The sequence below is a fragment of the Neomonachus schauinslandi genome, chromosome 3 (assembly GCF_002201575.2).
Source record: "Neomonachus schauinslandi chromosome 3, ASM220157v2, whole genome shotgun sequence".
Taxonomy (NCBI): domain Eukaryota; kingdom Metazoa; phylum Chordata; class Mammalia; order Carnivora; family Phocidae; genus Neomonachus; species Neomonachus schauinslandi.
The window spans coordinates 143,332,257-143,347,469 of record NC_058405.1 but is presented as its reverse complement, the minus strand read 5'-3'; the positions used below and the strand labels follow the sequence as shown (position 1 = coordinate 143,347,469).

The window sequence follows — 15,213 nt, the reverse complement described above, 5'->3', positions numbered from 1 at the left end:
TTCATACTTATGTCCAAACTGATCCCCAAAAGGGTTATAGCACTGTACAAAAGTGGTCTTTTACTGCAAAACCAGCTTATTTTTAAACTTCATTTTTCTTGTTTTCCAAAGTATGAAGTCTTGCTGCTCTAAATTTTGGAGATCTCCTTTTTTTCCCATACTGTAAATTCATGAAGAAAATGCAGTTTGGATTTTTTGTGTTATAGAGAGGAAAAGGCATTTGACATGGACAACACAAAATTATAAAGATTAATATTTCTCTATTTTATTACAGCTCTTTTTCTTACAATGAATCTTAGGCTTAACTTAAAATTTGCTAAACAAAAAATAAATGAGGAGTATATTTATCAAGCTTGTCAATATAATAAGTCAAATTTCCCAAAGCTACAGCAGTATTTCCAGCAAAAATGGTATTCCATGATTTTTTTGGAGATGAAAAAGGGAGAAACTATTCTTAGACCGAGTTGGTCAAAATGATTTTGTAATTTTCTTGTCAATTAGTGTAAATATCTAGCAAATGTTTAATACTAACCTTAAAAGGTTTTGATTAATAAATACTTCGCTATGATTTTGAATGCTATCTGATTTAAAAAAATTTTTTTTTTACTTACACCTACGTGCCAGCCAGAGAGCTTTTTACATAAGCAAATTTTCATAATCAAAGTTGCCTAAGATCAAAATTTACAGAATAAGCACTGGGTGAGAATTATGGTAGACAGGACAGGTAACACAAGGCCTGGTGGCTTTATGCCTGCCAGTCCTCAAAGACTTGTGAGTCACTTAGAAGAAAAATATGTCATTGTTCAGTAGGTGGTTTATCTTTCTTCCAACCCAGTGACTCAGCACGATGAATGTACTTGGTGCATTCTTTATTTGCTTCTTTGATCAAACCAAGATTTAGGGAGCACTACTCAGAGAGCTGTGATATCACATGCTGTTAGCTTAGCTTCAGTTTGATAAAGAGATATATATTTCACTGATCTTAGTAAGTTTTACCACTTGGTTTGGCCATTGTTAGGCATGCCACTTTGATATTTATCCTCACAGTCTCCTCTTTTAAAATCTGTCTAAACATTACCACTAAAAAACGTGAAAATAAAATTAGCCCCATTTTAAGAATACTGTTTATTTTCAGGTCCTTCCTGAGGGAACAATAATTAGTTGTCTTTTTTTTTCTCTAAGATTATTTTTAAGTAATCTCTATACCCAACATGGGGCTTGAACTCACAACCTCAAGATCAGTGTCATATGCTCCACCAACTGAGCCAGCCAGGTGCCCCTAAATAGTTATCTTTTAAAAAATAATTCAAATGGGGGGGATGGGGTAACTGGGTGATGGGCAATAAGGAGGGCACTTGATGGAATGAGCACTGGGTGTTGAATGCAACTGATGAATCACTAAATTCTACCTCTGAAACTAATAATATACTATATGTTAATTAAATTGAATTTAAATTTTAAAAAAAGAAAAATAATTCAAAGAGATCTCTTCAAGAGTTCTTATTTATTATTTATATTATAATAATTTATTATTTATCATAAATTTAAAAATTCTGGTTTAGATTATAAACAAATTAAAACCCTTTACATTTAAATTTTGGAAAATGTTAAGTGTCAAACCTGGTAATGGGTACATGGGAAGTTAGTATACTCTTCTCTACTCTTTTTATGTTTGAAACCATTTGTAATAAAAAGTTAAAATTTAGAAAAACATTCCCTTTGAATAAATACCTCTTGAAATACCTCTTCAAATAAAAGAGACATAAAAGAAAAATAAATCCTTCACACGAATTAAACTAATCTGTTTCCCATGGAGGAAAGGGAAAAAAATCCCTTAATCCTAGTATTTGGTTATATTTTTACATGACGTCAAAGAATTTGAGGCACCTTAACCTAACTCTGATAATTGTAGTCAAGTCCATTGCTTTGTGTCAAACTGTTATTTAATGTTAAATGATGCTGGTAGTGGTGGCAGTTGCACTTACTTTATATTTACGTTTTGCTTACCTGGAAAAGCATTAGCAGTGTGAAACATAGGGCCAATTATATGCTGGTAGAGTGGGAATTTGCCATCTGGCATATAATTCAAGAATTTCAAAGTCATGTTAATGTCCAGGTATTTGAAAACCAAACAATACTGGATTTTCTTAGAATTCATTGCTTCTTCCATTTTTGTGAGCCTTTCATGTATCCTATGCCCCTTTCGTTCTCAAGTTAAGTTTGTGAAGTCTTACTTCTTATGAGTAGAGTATGAATAAGGTGTATCAGCCACAGATTTCCAAATGTGCTGCTTTATACAGAGCAGCTTTGAAAACTGAAAAGCTGGCTGAATCTGCTTTAAGCAGCAGGTTTCTGAGACTAAATTTACAATTTTTCTGCAATCATTCCGAGGCTGACTAACTATGGTTTATGTAATGTGCAGAAGCCACAGGATCTCTTTAAAGCTCTGCACATTTCATTAAGGAGGCAGCCAACCCTGTATTACATATAACAATAGGAGAAAGGGATAGGTAAGCAAATGATAACTTGCATACAATTCAAAGATTTAGTGCTAAACAGCAGTTTCCATCTTTCCTTGCACTAAACTGTTTAGTCAAGGTATTCAACTAAAAGAAAAACAAAACAACTTGAGTTTCCTGCTTTCAGTTCTCCTTCCCACCTTCTGTTGGAGGTGCCAAAGTTCTGGCAACCAGAGGAGGCAGATAAAGAGAGAACTTGAGTCATCCATCTGCAGTGGGATATTCAGTCTTGATATTAGTCTGATAAGATTACAAAGGCTACCCTATGACGTCCATGGAAAGATTACCATGGAGTTGGTGTAATGCATTGAACTATAAGGAAAAATAATTTTTAGGGGTGCCTGGGTGGCTCAGTAAGTTGGGTGTCCGACTTGTTCTCTGCTCAGGTCTTGATCTCTGGGTGGTGAGTTCAAGCACTGCGTTGGGCTCCATGTTGGGCTCCGCACTGTGCATGGAGCCTACTTAAAAAAAAAAAAAAAAAAAGGAAAAATATTTTTTACACCTCTGGACAATGGTCTTAAAAGTTTGTCTTTTAACATTTATGTCAGGTTAAACCTGGACACTTAGCTACATGATTACTTGGATATGCAATTGCTCCTGTTATGCCTTTTCAGGTGGACTCATTATAATCCAGAATGGTTCTGAAGCTTGGGTCTATGAAGCTGTATAGAGGCTTTAATGAGACCATGAACTCTTGTAAATTGCACTAAAAATTTGCATATTTTTATAGATAGGATGCATACTTCATTAGATTTACAAAGGGGTCCAAGATCCAAAGTTAATTAGGAACCTAAGTCAGAAACAAGAATTAATTTGGTCTGTAAACACCAACACATAAAGAAAAACTGATTGCAGGTTTGTTTTGTTTCTGCTTCAACTCCTTGGAGGACGTGAGTAACAATGAGTTGCTCACTTCATTCCTTTCTTCTGATTCAATTCATGGGCTTTGAGTTTATCTCATCCTCTATTTAAAATTTTTTTTTTTTAAAGATTTTTTTTTTTTTATTCATGAGAGACAGAGCGAGAGAGAAAGGCAGAGGGAGAAGCAGGCTCCCAAGGAGCAGGGAGCCCGATGCGGGACTCGATCCCAGGACCCTGAGATCATGACCTGAGCCGAAGGCAGACGCTTAACCATCTGAGCCACCCAGGCGCCCTCATCCTCTATTTTAAAACAAGAGAGTGACCTAGACTAATTCCATTATTTCCAGAATTGATTACAGAGCCAAGATTTTCTTCTGATGTTTAGAAGTTCTATAGTTTATAATTGAGTGGTTGCATTTTTAGCTGATATATTAGATAACAGAACTACCGAAACTATTTTCTATTTAAATCAATTTACAAATGTTTACTGTTCATGTCAAACTATTCTATAATTAAAATCTGACACAAGAAAGTATTTATACATATACAAGTATACGCAAAAGTTTGTTTTAAAATGCTCCTAATATTCTAAATGCAGAATCTACTATATAAAATAAGTGATAATGTGAAACTAGTTAGGAGAAGTGGTTTTCATTTCCTTATAAATTGAAAGTTAATTGCTTATCCTATCATTTCAAATATGGCACAAATAAAGATGATTAGGAATGGGAGAAATACAAAAAGTGTGGAAAATTTGAATAATTTCTGATTCTAAAGTTTTGTTGTGAAAATAGTAATCAGTTGAAGTAATTAAAAATAATAGAAGAAATGGTAAAACTTTAACATGCAAACAATCCAGGTGGGGCAGTGGTATATTCATAGTTTTAAAGCAGAAAAAAAAAGGATTTGACAGTAGCAGCTCAGTTTTTATGATAGTGGTCAAGTAATGCTGGATTTGAATTTAAGTGGGAATACAAACTTGAATTTAAGCATCAGTGAACTCCTGACTTATTTTAAACATTTAGACTTCAGTGATGTTTTAATGGAGGAAAAAATCATCTTATAATGAGTTTATAATATTTTAGCATAATGTATATTTTATAATAAGAACAAATTTAGTATCCTTAACATTTGCACATAATCAACACTTAGAAGCTTAATGATTTTGGTGTGTGTTTAACATGAAATAGTGAAAATATCGTTTTCAGAAATTATTACTTTGAAATAGGGATTTGTCAAGCAAAGCAATGTTAATACAATTAGGTAGGCTTTTAATTTTTTTGTCGAATGCTAAAACACAATGAATTAGCTATATTATTCCCTAACCACTTCTCTCAACTCCTTTACTTTCTCTCACCTTTGCACTCACCTAAAAAAAGAAAAATCCGTAACCTTCCATCTTTTTTGTGCCATTACCAATATAGAAAATTACACAACTGAGCAGACTGGGGCAATAAGAATAATAGCCATAACAGTAGTAATGACCAGTAACATTTATTCTCACTGAATTGTATAAAGTATAGCGCTAAAAATTATTTCATGCATTCCTCATAACAATCTAGAGAGGTAGGTAAGTTATACCGATTTAAGGTGAAAAATTGAGATTTAGAGAGCTTTAGTCACATGGTCAACGTCACATTGCTGTATGTGGCAAAGGCAGGATCCAATTCTATCAGTCTGACCTCAGAGCTTAGGTTTTGTTCTGCTAACCATTTAAATACATAACACCAACTCAAATGAACATTTAACATCTTCTGGCACATGACCTTCCATTTAGGCTAATGAACTATTTGTTATGATTATGAATCACATTAATGCCTGAAAAGTACTTGGAATAGAACATGACACATTGCAAGTACCCAGTAAATGTTAGCTAATATCATTATCTTGTCTCTCCCTACAACCCCCGATCAAATATCATTCTGGCTCTATATTATCTGCTTCCCCATCATATCTTTCCTTCCTGTTCTATCAAAGCTTCTGCTCTTTTTTTTTAAGATTTTATTTATTTATTTATTTATTTATTTGAGAGAAAGAGAGAGAGAGAGCACAGACAAGTGCTAGACCAGGGCGGGTGGGGGGTAGAGGGAGACAGAATCTCAAGCAGACTCCATGCTGAGTGGGAGGTACGGGGTGGGGGCAGGAGGCACAGCAGGGTCTGATCCCTGAACCCTGAGATCAAGACCTGAGATGAAACCAAGAGTTGGATGCTTAACCAACTGAGCCACCCAGGTGCCCCAAAGTTTCTGCTCTTTTGACCATCCTCTCTGCACTGAGTTATAAATCTCTCTTTCTACAGGATAATTTGGCAACTACCACTGAAAATAAACAAAAGCCCCTCCCTTAACCCCTCCAGGTACTGCCCCAGTCTCTGTTCCCTTTCACAATTCTATTCAGTTTCAGTTTGCTGGCTCTCAATTCTTAAAAGTTGGAGTTCCTAAGGGCTTTAGACTAGGCTTTATTTACCTTTTTTAAACACTTGTTCCAAAAGTGATCTCATCTATTCCCGTGGCTTCAAATAACATCTGTATTCTGATGATCCCAAATTTGTATCTACAGTCTAGGCCATTCCTTGGATGTCCAGTTCAGTTTATTCAATATCCTTCCAAATTTTTGAAAAACTGTTTACTTTTGGGGTCTACTAAATGTAAATATTTTGGGTCTTATATGTTCACCTGGAACTTGAGTATCATAATAGGCTTATCCTATATTCTAATTCAAGTTTTGTCCTACCATTGACTTTGCCAATTTTCTATGCATTCTCATATTTAAAGAAAACTTAAGATTAAACTAGAAAGATTCACCAAAATTACACTGATTTGTATTTCATCATCCACTATTTAAGTGTAAGTCTAAGCATAACACATACCTAAAACAAAACCAAAAAATTCACAAATCCTTTGTACTATGAAAATAATCAAGATGAATTAAAATCGATCATAAAATAAAATTTTTCATTACACTGGAATTTTTCTACAGGGAAAACTGAAGTTCCTTGGAAAGATAAATCTATCATTAGTTTTGCAGAACAGAAGCAAATAAACATGTGTGAAGTGCATTATCAAAGATCTGGCAAGCCAAAAGATGAAACTAATTGGATGTGAATGGTCAAGGTCAAGACTGTAACTAATTTTTCATTGTTTTCTTTTTGAACTTTTTGGATCAGTTCTATTTCTGGCATCTCTTCTGCTGACTACTGGAGACATCTCATGTTTCATTTAGGCCTGTCTTCGTTATTCCTTTGCAATACCAAGTTGCAATCTCTGGCTATAAGTCTCAACTCCTATTTCATTTACTACAGATATTGGGATACTGTTGCTCCATCTTTTCCCTATTGTCCTTCCTAATTATTTTCTAGTGGAGTAAATTTTCATACCTGATTGTCTTTGGATGTAGGGGAACAGAACTTGAAGTATTGATTTAATATGTATGTTATTGTTTACCCTTTCTATGACCATTGTTAAACAACAGTGAAATCTTTGATTGTCCTTCTCCACACTTCTTCACTCAGCGTTGGTTCCTCTCTTTGCATTATGGTCCAGCTACATGTAGTCTTTGAAACAATTTTTAAAAATGATAATTCTTTGCAAAACTCCATTAATTGTCAGAGAGAGAGCACAAGCAGGGAGAGCAGCAGGCAGAGGGAGAGGCGGGCTCCCCACTGAGCAAGGAGTCTGATGCAGGACTTGATCCCAGGCCCCTGGGATCATGACCGAAGCTGAAGGCAAATGCTTAACCAACTGAGCCACCCATGTGTCCCCATTAATTTCTGTTGTATATGTGCCTGACCCTTCCCATTGCCTGATTCACTTTTCTCTTTCTGCACTCAATTCTGTCAGAACGTAGTGGTTTCCCAAAGGAAGGGATGGAGAACGGACAAAATCAATATATATCTGTTGCACCATTCTCAGGCTGTGAGAAATCTATTTCTGAAGTCTGATGGGGACGAAAAATGTTGCATCTGTCTTTAAAAATAAGTGGAACATTACCTTTGACAAGAAACATCTTAATCAAAAGGCTTTAATCCAATCTGCCTTTGTCAATTTTTCTCTCTTCTCACTTTAAGTAGGGAGGCTGGATCACGTAAGTGATTTTTAAAAGTAAATCGAAATATTCCTCATGATTAGCAAAAAGCAATACAGAAATAATTTTCATCGTATTTTCTGGAGAAAACAAAGCTAAAGAAAGGTATCTAAAAAAAGCTGGTATATTAGGGGAAAATATGAGTCTGTTATTTGAAGAAAATTTAATGAAGGGATTATTTATAAAGGTTTGAGCACAGTTAAGGGACTTTAGAAGAAACTGCAGAATCATGTTCACTGGGATACCTGACAAATTTATGCCATCCAACTGATCTTCAGTGACATCACAGTAAGTAAGAATACGCATGAATTTTGGTCAGGCTGATAAGGGATCCAATACCAGCTTTAACACATTCTACGGCAATTTAAAAAACCTATCTGCATTCCAGTTTCCTCACTTGTAAAATGAAGATGATGATATCTCAAAGGATTGCTGAGACAGATAGATGAGAAAATGTAACACAAATAGTAGCACCTAACAACACATAGTGCAAAAACGCTTGAATGTTAAATTTTATTATTCCTGATTTGATTCCTAGTAGAGATATAATACTGGCCACAAAAACTGTTAATATTTAGGATCAGGTGTGGCTGTAATAAAAAAAAAAAACAAATAAAAGAAGCTTAAATACAATTTTCTCGGGGCGCCTGGGTGGCTCAGTCGTTAAGCGTCTCTCCCTCTCCCACTCCCCCTGCTTGTGTTCCCTCTGTTGCTGTGTCTCCCTCTGTCAAATAAATAAATAAATAATCTTTTAAAAAAATAAATAAAAGTTTCTCTTTCACAAAAATCCAGATCAGGATAGGAAAGGCTTGGTATGGCAATTCTGCTCTAAAAAGCCCGCATAAACCTTCCATGTCTATCTTTGCCCTCCTTAGCATGTGGCCATTGTCTTCATGGTCCAAGATAGTGGCCTTTGCATCCTTGTTTCATGTGTCTGAATGAAGTAAGTGTAGAAGAACTGGCAAAAGGAAAGCTGCAGCAGTCTCTTAAGGAAGGGTCTTGAAAGCTTATATCCTATTGGCCAGAACATCAGTCATATGGCCACAGTGGGCTGCAAGAGAGGCTGGGAAATGTAGTCTTTATTTCTAGGTGAGAAAGAAACCACAGACACTGAAGGATAATCTGTAATCCTTGTCACAGTCAGCAACTGTTTCAAACTATCTTTATTATCCTCAAGTTTCCCAAAGTCATCTTTTGTTCTCCCATCTTTTTTTCTATCTTTCTTCTTCTCCACCGAATTTTTTTCCTGCCTTAGCATTTGTAAGCCTATATATTTTCTGTTCCACTTTTCTTTCCACCTTTATTTCTTATTGTGTCTGTTGTGTATGTAATGAGCATTCCTATTATTTTCCTGCTATTTTGCATTTACTAAGGTTGAACTTTGTGCATAGAATGTCATTTTCTACAGGTTTATAAGTCCAAGACTTCACTCTCATTCAAAGTTCAAATGTAAGTTATTCAGAAAAGGGCTCTTAGAAGCTTCAGTTTGAAACTGTTCTCTCTAGGTCTTCTGTAGCCTTGTACCTCAGGCTGCCTCATATTAGATCTCCTTATGCATATTTCTATTCTCATCAGGATGTGAGTTCAAGGAGATCAAAATCTGTATCTTACACAGCTTCATATCTCCTTCTAGAATAGTACTCTGCACATTTTAAGTATTTGATTAGTTATGTATTATATAGAACTGGATAATATTCTTTAAATCCATCTACAATTGTTACTGTAAATGATCGAATGTTTTATAATTCCTATATAAAAAGCTGTGTGCTATAAATTAGTTTCTGAAATTTTATGAGCATTTTATAATTGAATCATTGTAAAATATATTTGGGGACCACAAATTATAACTCTAACATAAATTCTTCTATAAAGCCAACTTCACTCTTCCTCCAATTTAAATATTTTCCAGTTTGGATTTCCAAATGCTTACTTTCCTTAGAGTGAGTACCATTATACTTGCCTCAAAAAAACATTTTTTCAAATGTAGGTATATAACTTTTTAAGAATCAGATTTATTGAGATAATTTATATACAATAAAATTCACACTTTCTTAGGCATACAGGTCTATACTAGTTAATTTTATTAGTTAATTTTCTAAGATTATTACCAACTTGAAGCTATTCTCTACTTTCTACATCTCTGGCTTATAATTTTAGTGATCTCCGAATATGTTCTAGGGACAGAACAGTAGAAATCTCTTAACTGAAGGGAAACTACTTGGAAATCTTTAGTACCAAATGAACTGTTAAAACTATGCTTTATATGATGAGGGAAATAAAATCTCCAATAATGCTTTTAAAACTTAGTTTCCTAATCATTTAAAAAATTTTATGCTTTTCCAGAAAGCTATGGTAGGAAAAAACCACAACAGGTACATTTTTTTTGGTAATAGCTTTAGAGGTTGATTAACACAGTATAACGTATTTTTAGACTGAAGAACTGAAAGAAAATATAAAATGATATATACTAATTACAGTTGCCATAAAATCATATGTACATGGCAAAATACATAATTACCTTAGCTCTGATAGTATGCTTTTTATACATAGAGGCAAATACTGAAAGGGTTGAATCTTAGTAACAAGATGCTTTTTGATGCAAAATGTAGAAAAAATGCAAGAATTATAAATACTTCAGCTAGATCTAATCTCTTTTACTCAAATAGGCATATTCCATTCAGTCTAGGGTCAATATGTCTAGAAATTATAATAAAAGCTGAATACTGGACTAGTATCTAAAAAGTTCTCCCTCTATTGGGTATTCTGAATTATAAGCAGGTATAAGTGTTCAAGTTCATATGGAAACATGATAGTGGCTTTTCCTGAGGAGTAATAGTTTTGTTCAAATGATAATATGGTGCCATTTTCTTGTTCTCTTTATATAGCACTTTTCAAAAACTAGAAAATGATGTAAACTTTCATTGGTGGGACTCTGTAGTTCCGCCTCTAGCTAAATTTGTTTGTGGTCCCCCGAAAGAGCATATCTGTACCTCAACATTCACCATCTTTCCATTTTCTTAACTGGCTGCCCCAAACCCCTCATGCAGCTTTGCTTTTCCCAAGTCTGCTCTCACTGTGGCAGGCTCCAGATGATTGCCTCCTCTAAATTAAAATTTTAACTATCAGGTTGGAAAGTAACCAGATAAATTAAATCCCCCAACCTTTTACTGAGTAAGAAAAGCTCAAAAGGTCATCTTCCTGAGGTGTTTGAATTAAAAAAAAAAAAAAAAAAAAGGGCTCTTTAGGTACAAAGTCTTCATTCAAGGTAATGAAGTTCTATTTGTAGAATTTAAAGCACAGTGTCAGGTATGATTGACTTTGTGGGGGATATCGGACTTCTTTAATGTCCCTTAAGTCAAATGCACTCAGTCCATTCCCTTTCTCTTGTCAGGATATTAAAATAAAGATTTCTGTAGGAATAGTACATACCCTAGCTTTAAAAATTTTTTTTAAAGATTTTATTTATTTACTTGAGAGAGAGAGAGAGAGAGTATGAGCAGTGGGGGAGGAGCAGAGGGAGAGGGAGAAGCAGGCTCCCCACTGAGCAGGGAGCCCAAGGTGGGGGGGCTCCAACCCAGGACCCCGAGAACATGACCTTAACTGAAGGCACAGCCACTCAGGCACCTCTTAAATTTTTTTTTAAAAGCTTTCATCACAATTTCCTTTTCATAAAGCGTTTTGATCAATCCAGTGATAGCTTATCTACTCTCAGAATGTTTTTTTGAATGTGGCAGAACATTTTGTCATTCACTTAAAATTAATGAATATAATAGAAAGATTAACACATGGAAAGAAATTAAGGGCAGAATGATCAAAGCAGTGTGAATCCTCTTGGCTAGAACTCCTCAAGCCAATTACCTAAGTCCTTGATTCCGTCACTTTTGGAACCAAGTTTAATACATTTGTCTAGAGGGAGTAGTCTTGGAGTGTGGCCGGGAAGAAACCGATCAGGAAAAAAACCCAAAAAACAATGAGATGGAAAAGTAGAATGTTTCCAAGAAGGGGTGGGATTTAGGGTGGAGGCCAGAAAAAAATGCGATCGTTTCTTGATTCATTGAACATTTATTTTTTGCCTCCCTCATGCCAGGGCCTATTTAGAGTCTTCTCCGGATGGGTGCCACTAGTCGACAAATTCCGGATTCCGATTATCTCAGGAACTTGAGTTGCCCTCACTTCCGACCTCCTCTCTCACAAACTGCCTTGAGGCAGGGGAGTAGGGATGGGATGGGGAGGATGGGAGAGGCGATGCCCGCCTAGCGGAGCACAACATCTGCTGTGTTCAGCCGGGAGCAGTCTGTCAAGCAGTGGGAGGGAAAAGCTTGGAGCCACCAGCCCACTCTTAAGCGAAAGTCGCCTGAAACGCTCCCCTCCCGCCCTCCGGGCTTCTGATGGTTTCTTTAGGGAGGTGGTGCGGAAAGGCAACTTTTGGGAACTTGTAGGAGAGGGGTGTGGGGCGAAGACGAAGGAGCATGGAAATGCGACTCCACTCGGTCCCGGCGGAGGACTCCCGTGCCGGGATCAGGCACAGTGGGCTCGCAGGGCAGGGTCTGGGGCGGGAGTCCTGTCCCAAGCGGGCGGCCGCAGCGGCCAAGCGGAGTGGGGCGGGCGAGGGCCCCCCCAGGCGCAGTTCCCCGTCCGGCCTCGCGGGGGCGCCGGCGCGGCCGATCAGGTGACCGAGTGCTCGTCCTGGGCTGCGGGAAGCTGCCTCGTTCTCAGCCGCCGGAGACGCCGCCGCCGCCGCCACACCTAGTGGAGGAGCCGGGGAAGGCGGCTCGGTGGGGGCTGGGGCGGAGAACGCCGGGGGTGGGGACGGAAGGGCGGCGGGCGGAAGGCAGGAGGCTGCCGGGGCGCGGGCTGCTGCGGGGGAAGGGACCCTGAGGCGTCTGCTGCGGTTCCCTCTATCAGCCGCGCGGGATTGGGGCGCAAGGGTCATGGACGTTCTCCCCTGAGACGGAGGTCCCGGGCTGGGGGCGGGGGGAGGAGGCCCGAGAGAGGTTGACGCGGAGGCCGCGGGCCGGTGACTGGGCGCGAGGCGGCCGGCGGCGGCGGCACCACCACCATCACCACCACCACCACAGATACCACCATGTCGCGCTCCGTGCTGCAGCCCAGTCAGCAGAAGCTGGCGGAGAAGCTCACCATCCTCAACGACCGGGGCGTCGGCATGCTGACTCGCCTCTACAACATCAAAAAGGTGCGCACGGGCCGGCGAGGCCGCGGCGGAGGCGGCGGGCGGCGGGGGAGAACGGGGGTGGGGGCAGCGGGCGGCGCCCACGGCAGAAATCACGGCACTGCCGCGTCAGGCCCGGCCCGGGGTCGCTGAGATGCGCCGCGGCCTAATGCGGAGTCCCGGCGCCTCCCCCGGTGGCTGGCGGGCCGGCCGGAGGCAGAGAGAAGCCATTTCCCCGCTCCCAGCGGTGGGATCCGGCCCGGCCCGCACAGGGTGAGGGGCGCCGCTGCCGCCCCCTCCTCGGCGCCCCCGCCCCCGGAACGGGGTCAACTGGAAAGGGAGGGTAGAGGGTGGGCAAGATGGGGGCGGGGAGAGCATAGGAAAACTTGAGTGTTCCATAACTGAGGCTGAATGGTAGGAATCTGGCGGAGATGGTAGCAATTTTTTCTGAATTTTTTGATGTGTGAATGTGGGAAGGGAATTGCTAATCAGGATGAACCCCGCATCTTCTCCACTTGCCACTTTATTTTAGATTGCTAAATAGAAGTCGTTTGAGAGCATGCTGACAATTTGGAATTATTTCATTTTGAGGGTGGAGAGGAGGGGGAAGTGAGGGTGGAACTAATTTTCTTCTGAAATACTTCTGGGCTGTGAGTCACTAGAACAGGAATAACAACCTTCTCTCCCATCCCTCTTTACTCCTCCTCATCTTCGTTTTTCCAACCTTGTCTAATAGTACCGAAACACCATTTCTTAAAGTTCGGTGTCGGTACAAAATTAAAACTGTAAATATATTGCTATTATTGCTGGTTGATAACATATAAGGAAAATTTGTGTAGTTGTAGCTAATAGGCCCATTGAAAGTCTTTAAATGGCTTCAGCAGATTAAGAAATGGAAGGCTGAGTTGGAGTTAAAAAAAATAGATGTAAAGATAGAATAAATAATTTATCTTAAGAGAAAACAAACCAAATTTTTTTTTTCCTTTTAAGGCAAGGTTAGTAAGTTTCAAAGAACTTGGTAAAGAGAAAAAGAGATTTTTGGGTACACTCTTTGAGTTTCCAATGTGTATTTGATGTCATGTCTTCATAATTATTTTGTTGGCTTTTTAATATGTCATGAATATTTCCTTTAGCATGACCATAGTAGAATTATAACGTGTGTAAATTAGGGCTGCTGATGAAATAATATTTTTTTTGAAGTCCATATAATGAGGTTCAAGTATAAAACTGATTTATTCCAACAATTTGCTGTAGATATTGTAATCTTAAAGGAGAAGACTGTCCTGGCTTAATAGTAATAAGTTTTGTATAAGGATGGTTTATGTTCCTGTTGCTTACCTGGATGCAAGATTAGTTTGCCTCTAAACACAGTAAAATCTGGAGAGTAACTGCAATATGTCTATTCAGTTTGTTACATCTTACGTGGCAGGAGCTCAGTGTCATTACAAAGAAGCCCTCTGCATTTACCAAAGAGCCTTGGTTATAAATTTATGTAGTTGCAAAGAACTTAATTTTGATAGTATTACTTACAGGTTGTATTGACCTGAACTTTTTGTGAGATTATGCTTCTTCACAAACTTTGAAATTTGGTTCCTATATGAACTTTGTCCAAAAAAACGAGCAAGGCAAGCAGTACTAAAAATTACTAGACCTGTGGTATTGTGGTTAAAGGAAATGGTTATGATGGTTTTCAGAAGAGGAAGTGAGAGTAACATCAAAAGTGATTTGGGTATTTGGGCACAATGCCTTTTTAAGCATGCATTTAAACATTTTTATGGTATAAATACAACCAAACTTTACCTATTCCACCTTCATAAAGTGCATAAGATTAAACCAAATTTTAGGCATTTCAACTCTTATTATTTCAGTTCACTGCCTTAAAAGCAGATTTTTTTCACTTCCTGTTTTGAGAAACTTCAGGCTCTTGTATTACTGAGCTAGTGAAAAATGAGTTTAATGTGATTATTATATCCAAGTGTCAAATATTTTGAGTTATTGAAATGTTATATTTCAGCACTTAACGCATATTTAGAGTTTGTTGAGAAATATTTTGTCTACCTTGCCTGATTGTGAGTTCCCTCTGGGCAGGGAGAGTGTTACTCATTTTTGAATTACTAGTACTCAGGGCCTTACCTGGTTCACAAAGTCTTCAGTTAAGTCTTGTTGAATGGATGAATACACAATTTATGTTATATGTGTGTATTTAACATATGAGTGTGTGTATAATCTTGCTCTAGTTTTAATAATAGCTTTTGGTTTGCTCTCCTTGTGTAATTTTGCATACAAATGCATCAGATAGATTTTGAATCTTTTAGCCTATAGAGTTTTCTATAAGACTGACATATCTTCCTGGCTGGCTAGGGATTGAAACATTTGTTCAAAAATCTCGCCAAAAAAAGTGAGTAAGATTCGTTCACCATGTGTTTATAAGGTTCATGCAGTCTGCATTTTTATGACAGTATGAGCTACCTAATCTTTTCAATCCTAATCTCTTACAGTCCTCAAAAAAAAAAAAACTTCCACTACATAATACATGTCTGCCAATCAATTATCACCTTTTTATTAATGCATGTGTGCATC

At 38.2% G+C, this 15,213-nt stretch overlaps 1 protein-coding gene across 3 annotated transcripts in view; it reads left to right on the top strand.

Moving 5' to 3' along the window:
- The first annotated feature begins 12,277 nt into the window (after positions 1-12,277).
- The window catches only part of NCKAP1 (NCK associated protein 1), a 101,181-nt gene continuing 98,245 nt past the window's right edge, over positions 12,278-15,213 (top strand). For all 3 annotated transcript variants that reach the window (XM_021703278.2, XM_044913686.1, XM_044913685.1), the window contains exon 1: positions 12,278-12,657. In XM_021703278.2, coding sequence (XP_021558953.1) covers positions 12,550-12,657 — 108 coding nt within the window. In that variant the 5' untranslated portion in view covers positions 12,278-12,549. The remainder of the gene's footprint in view (positions 12,658-15,213) is intronic.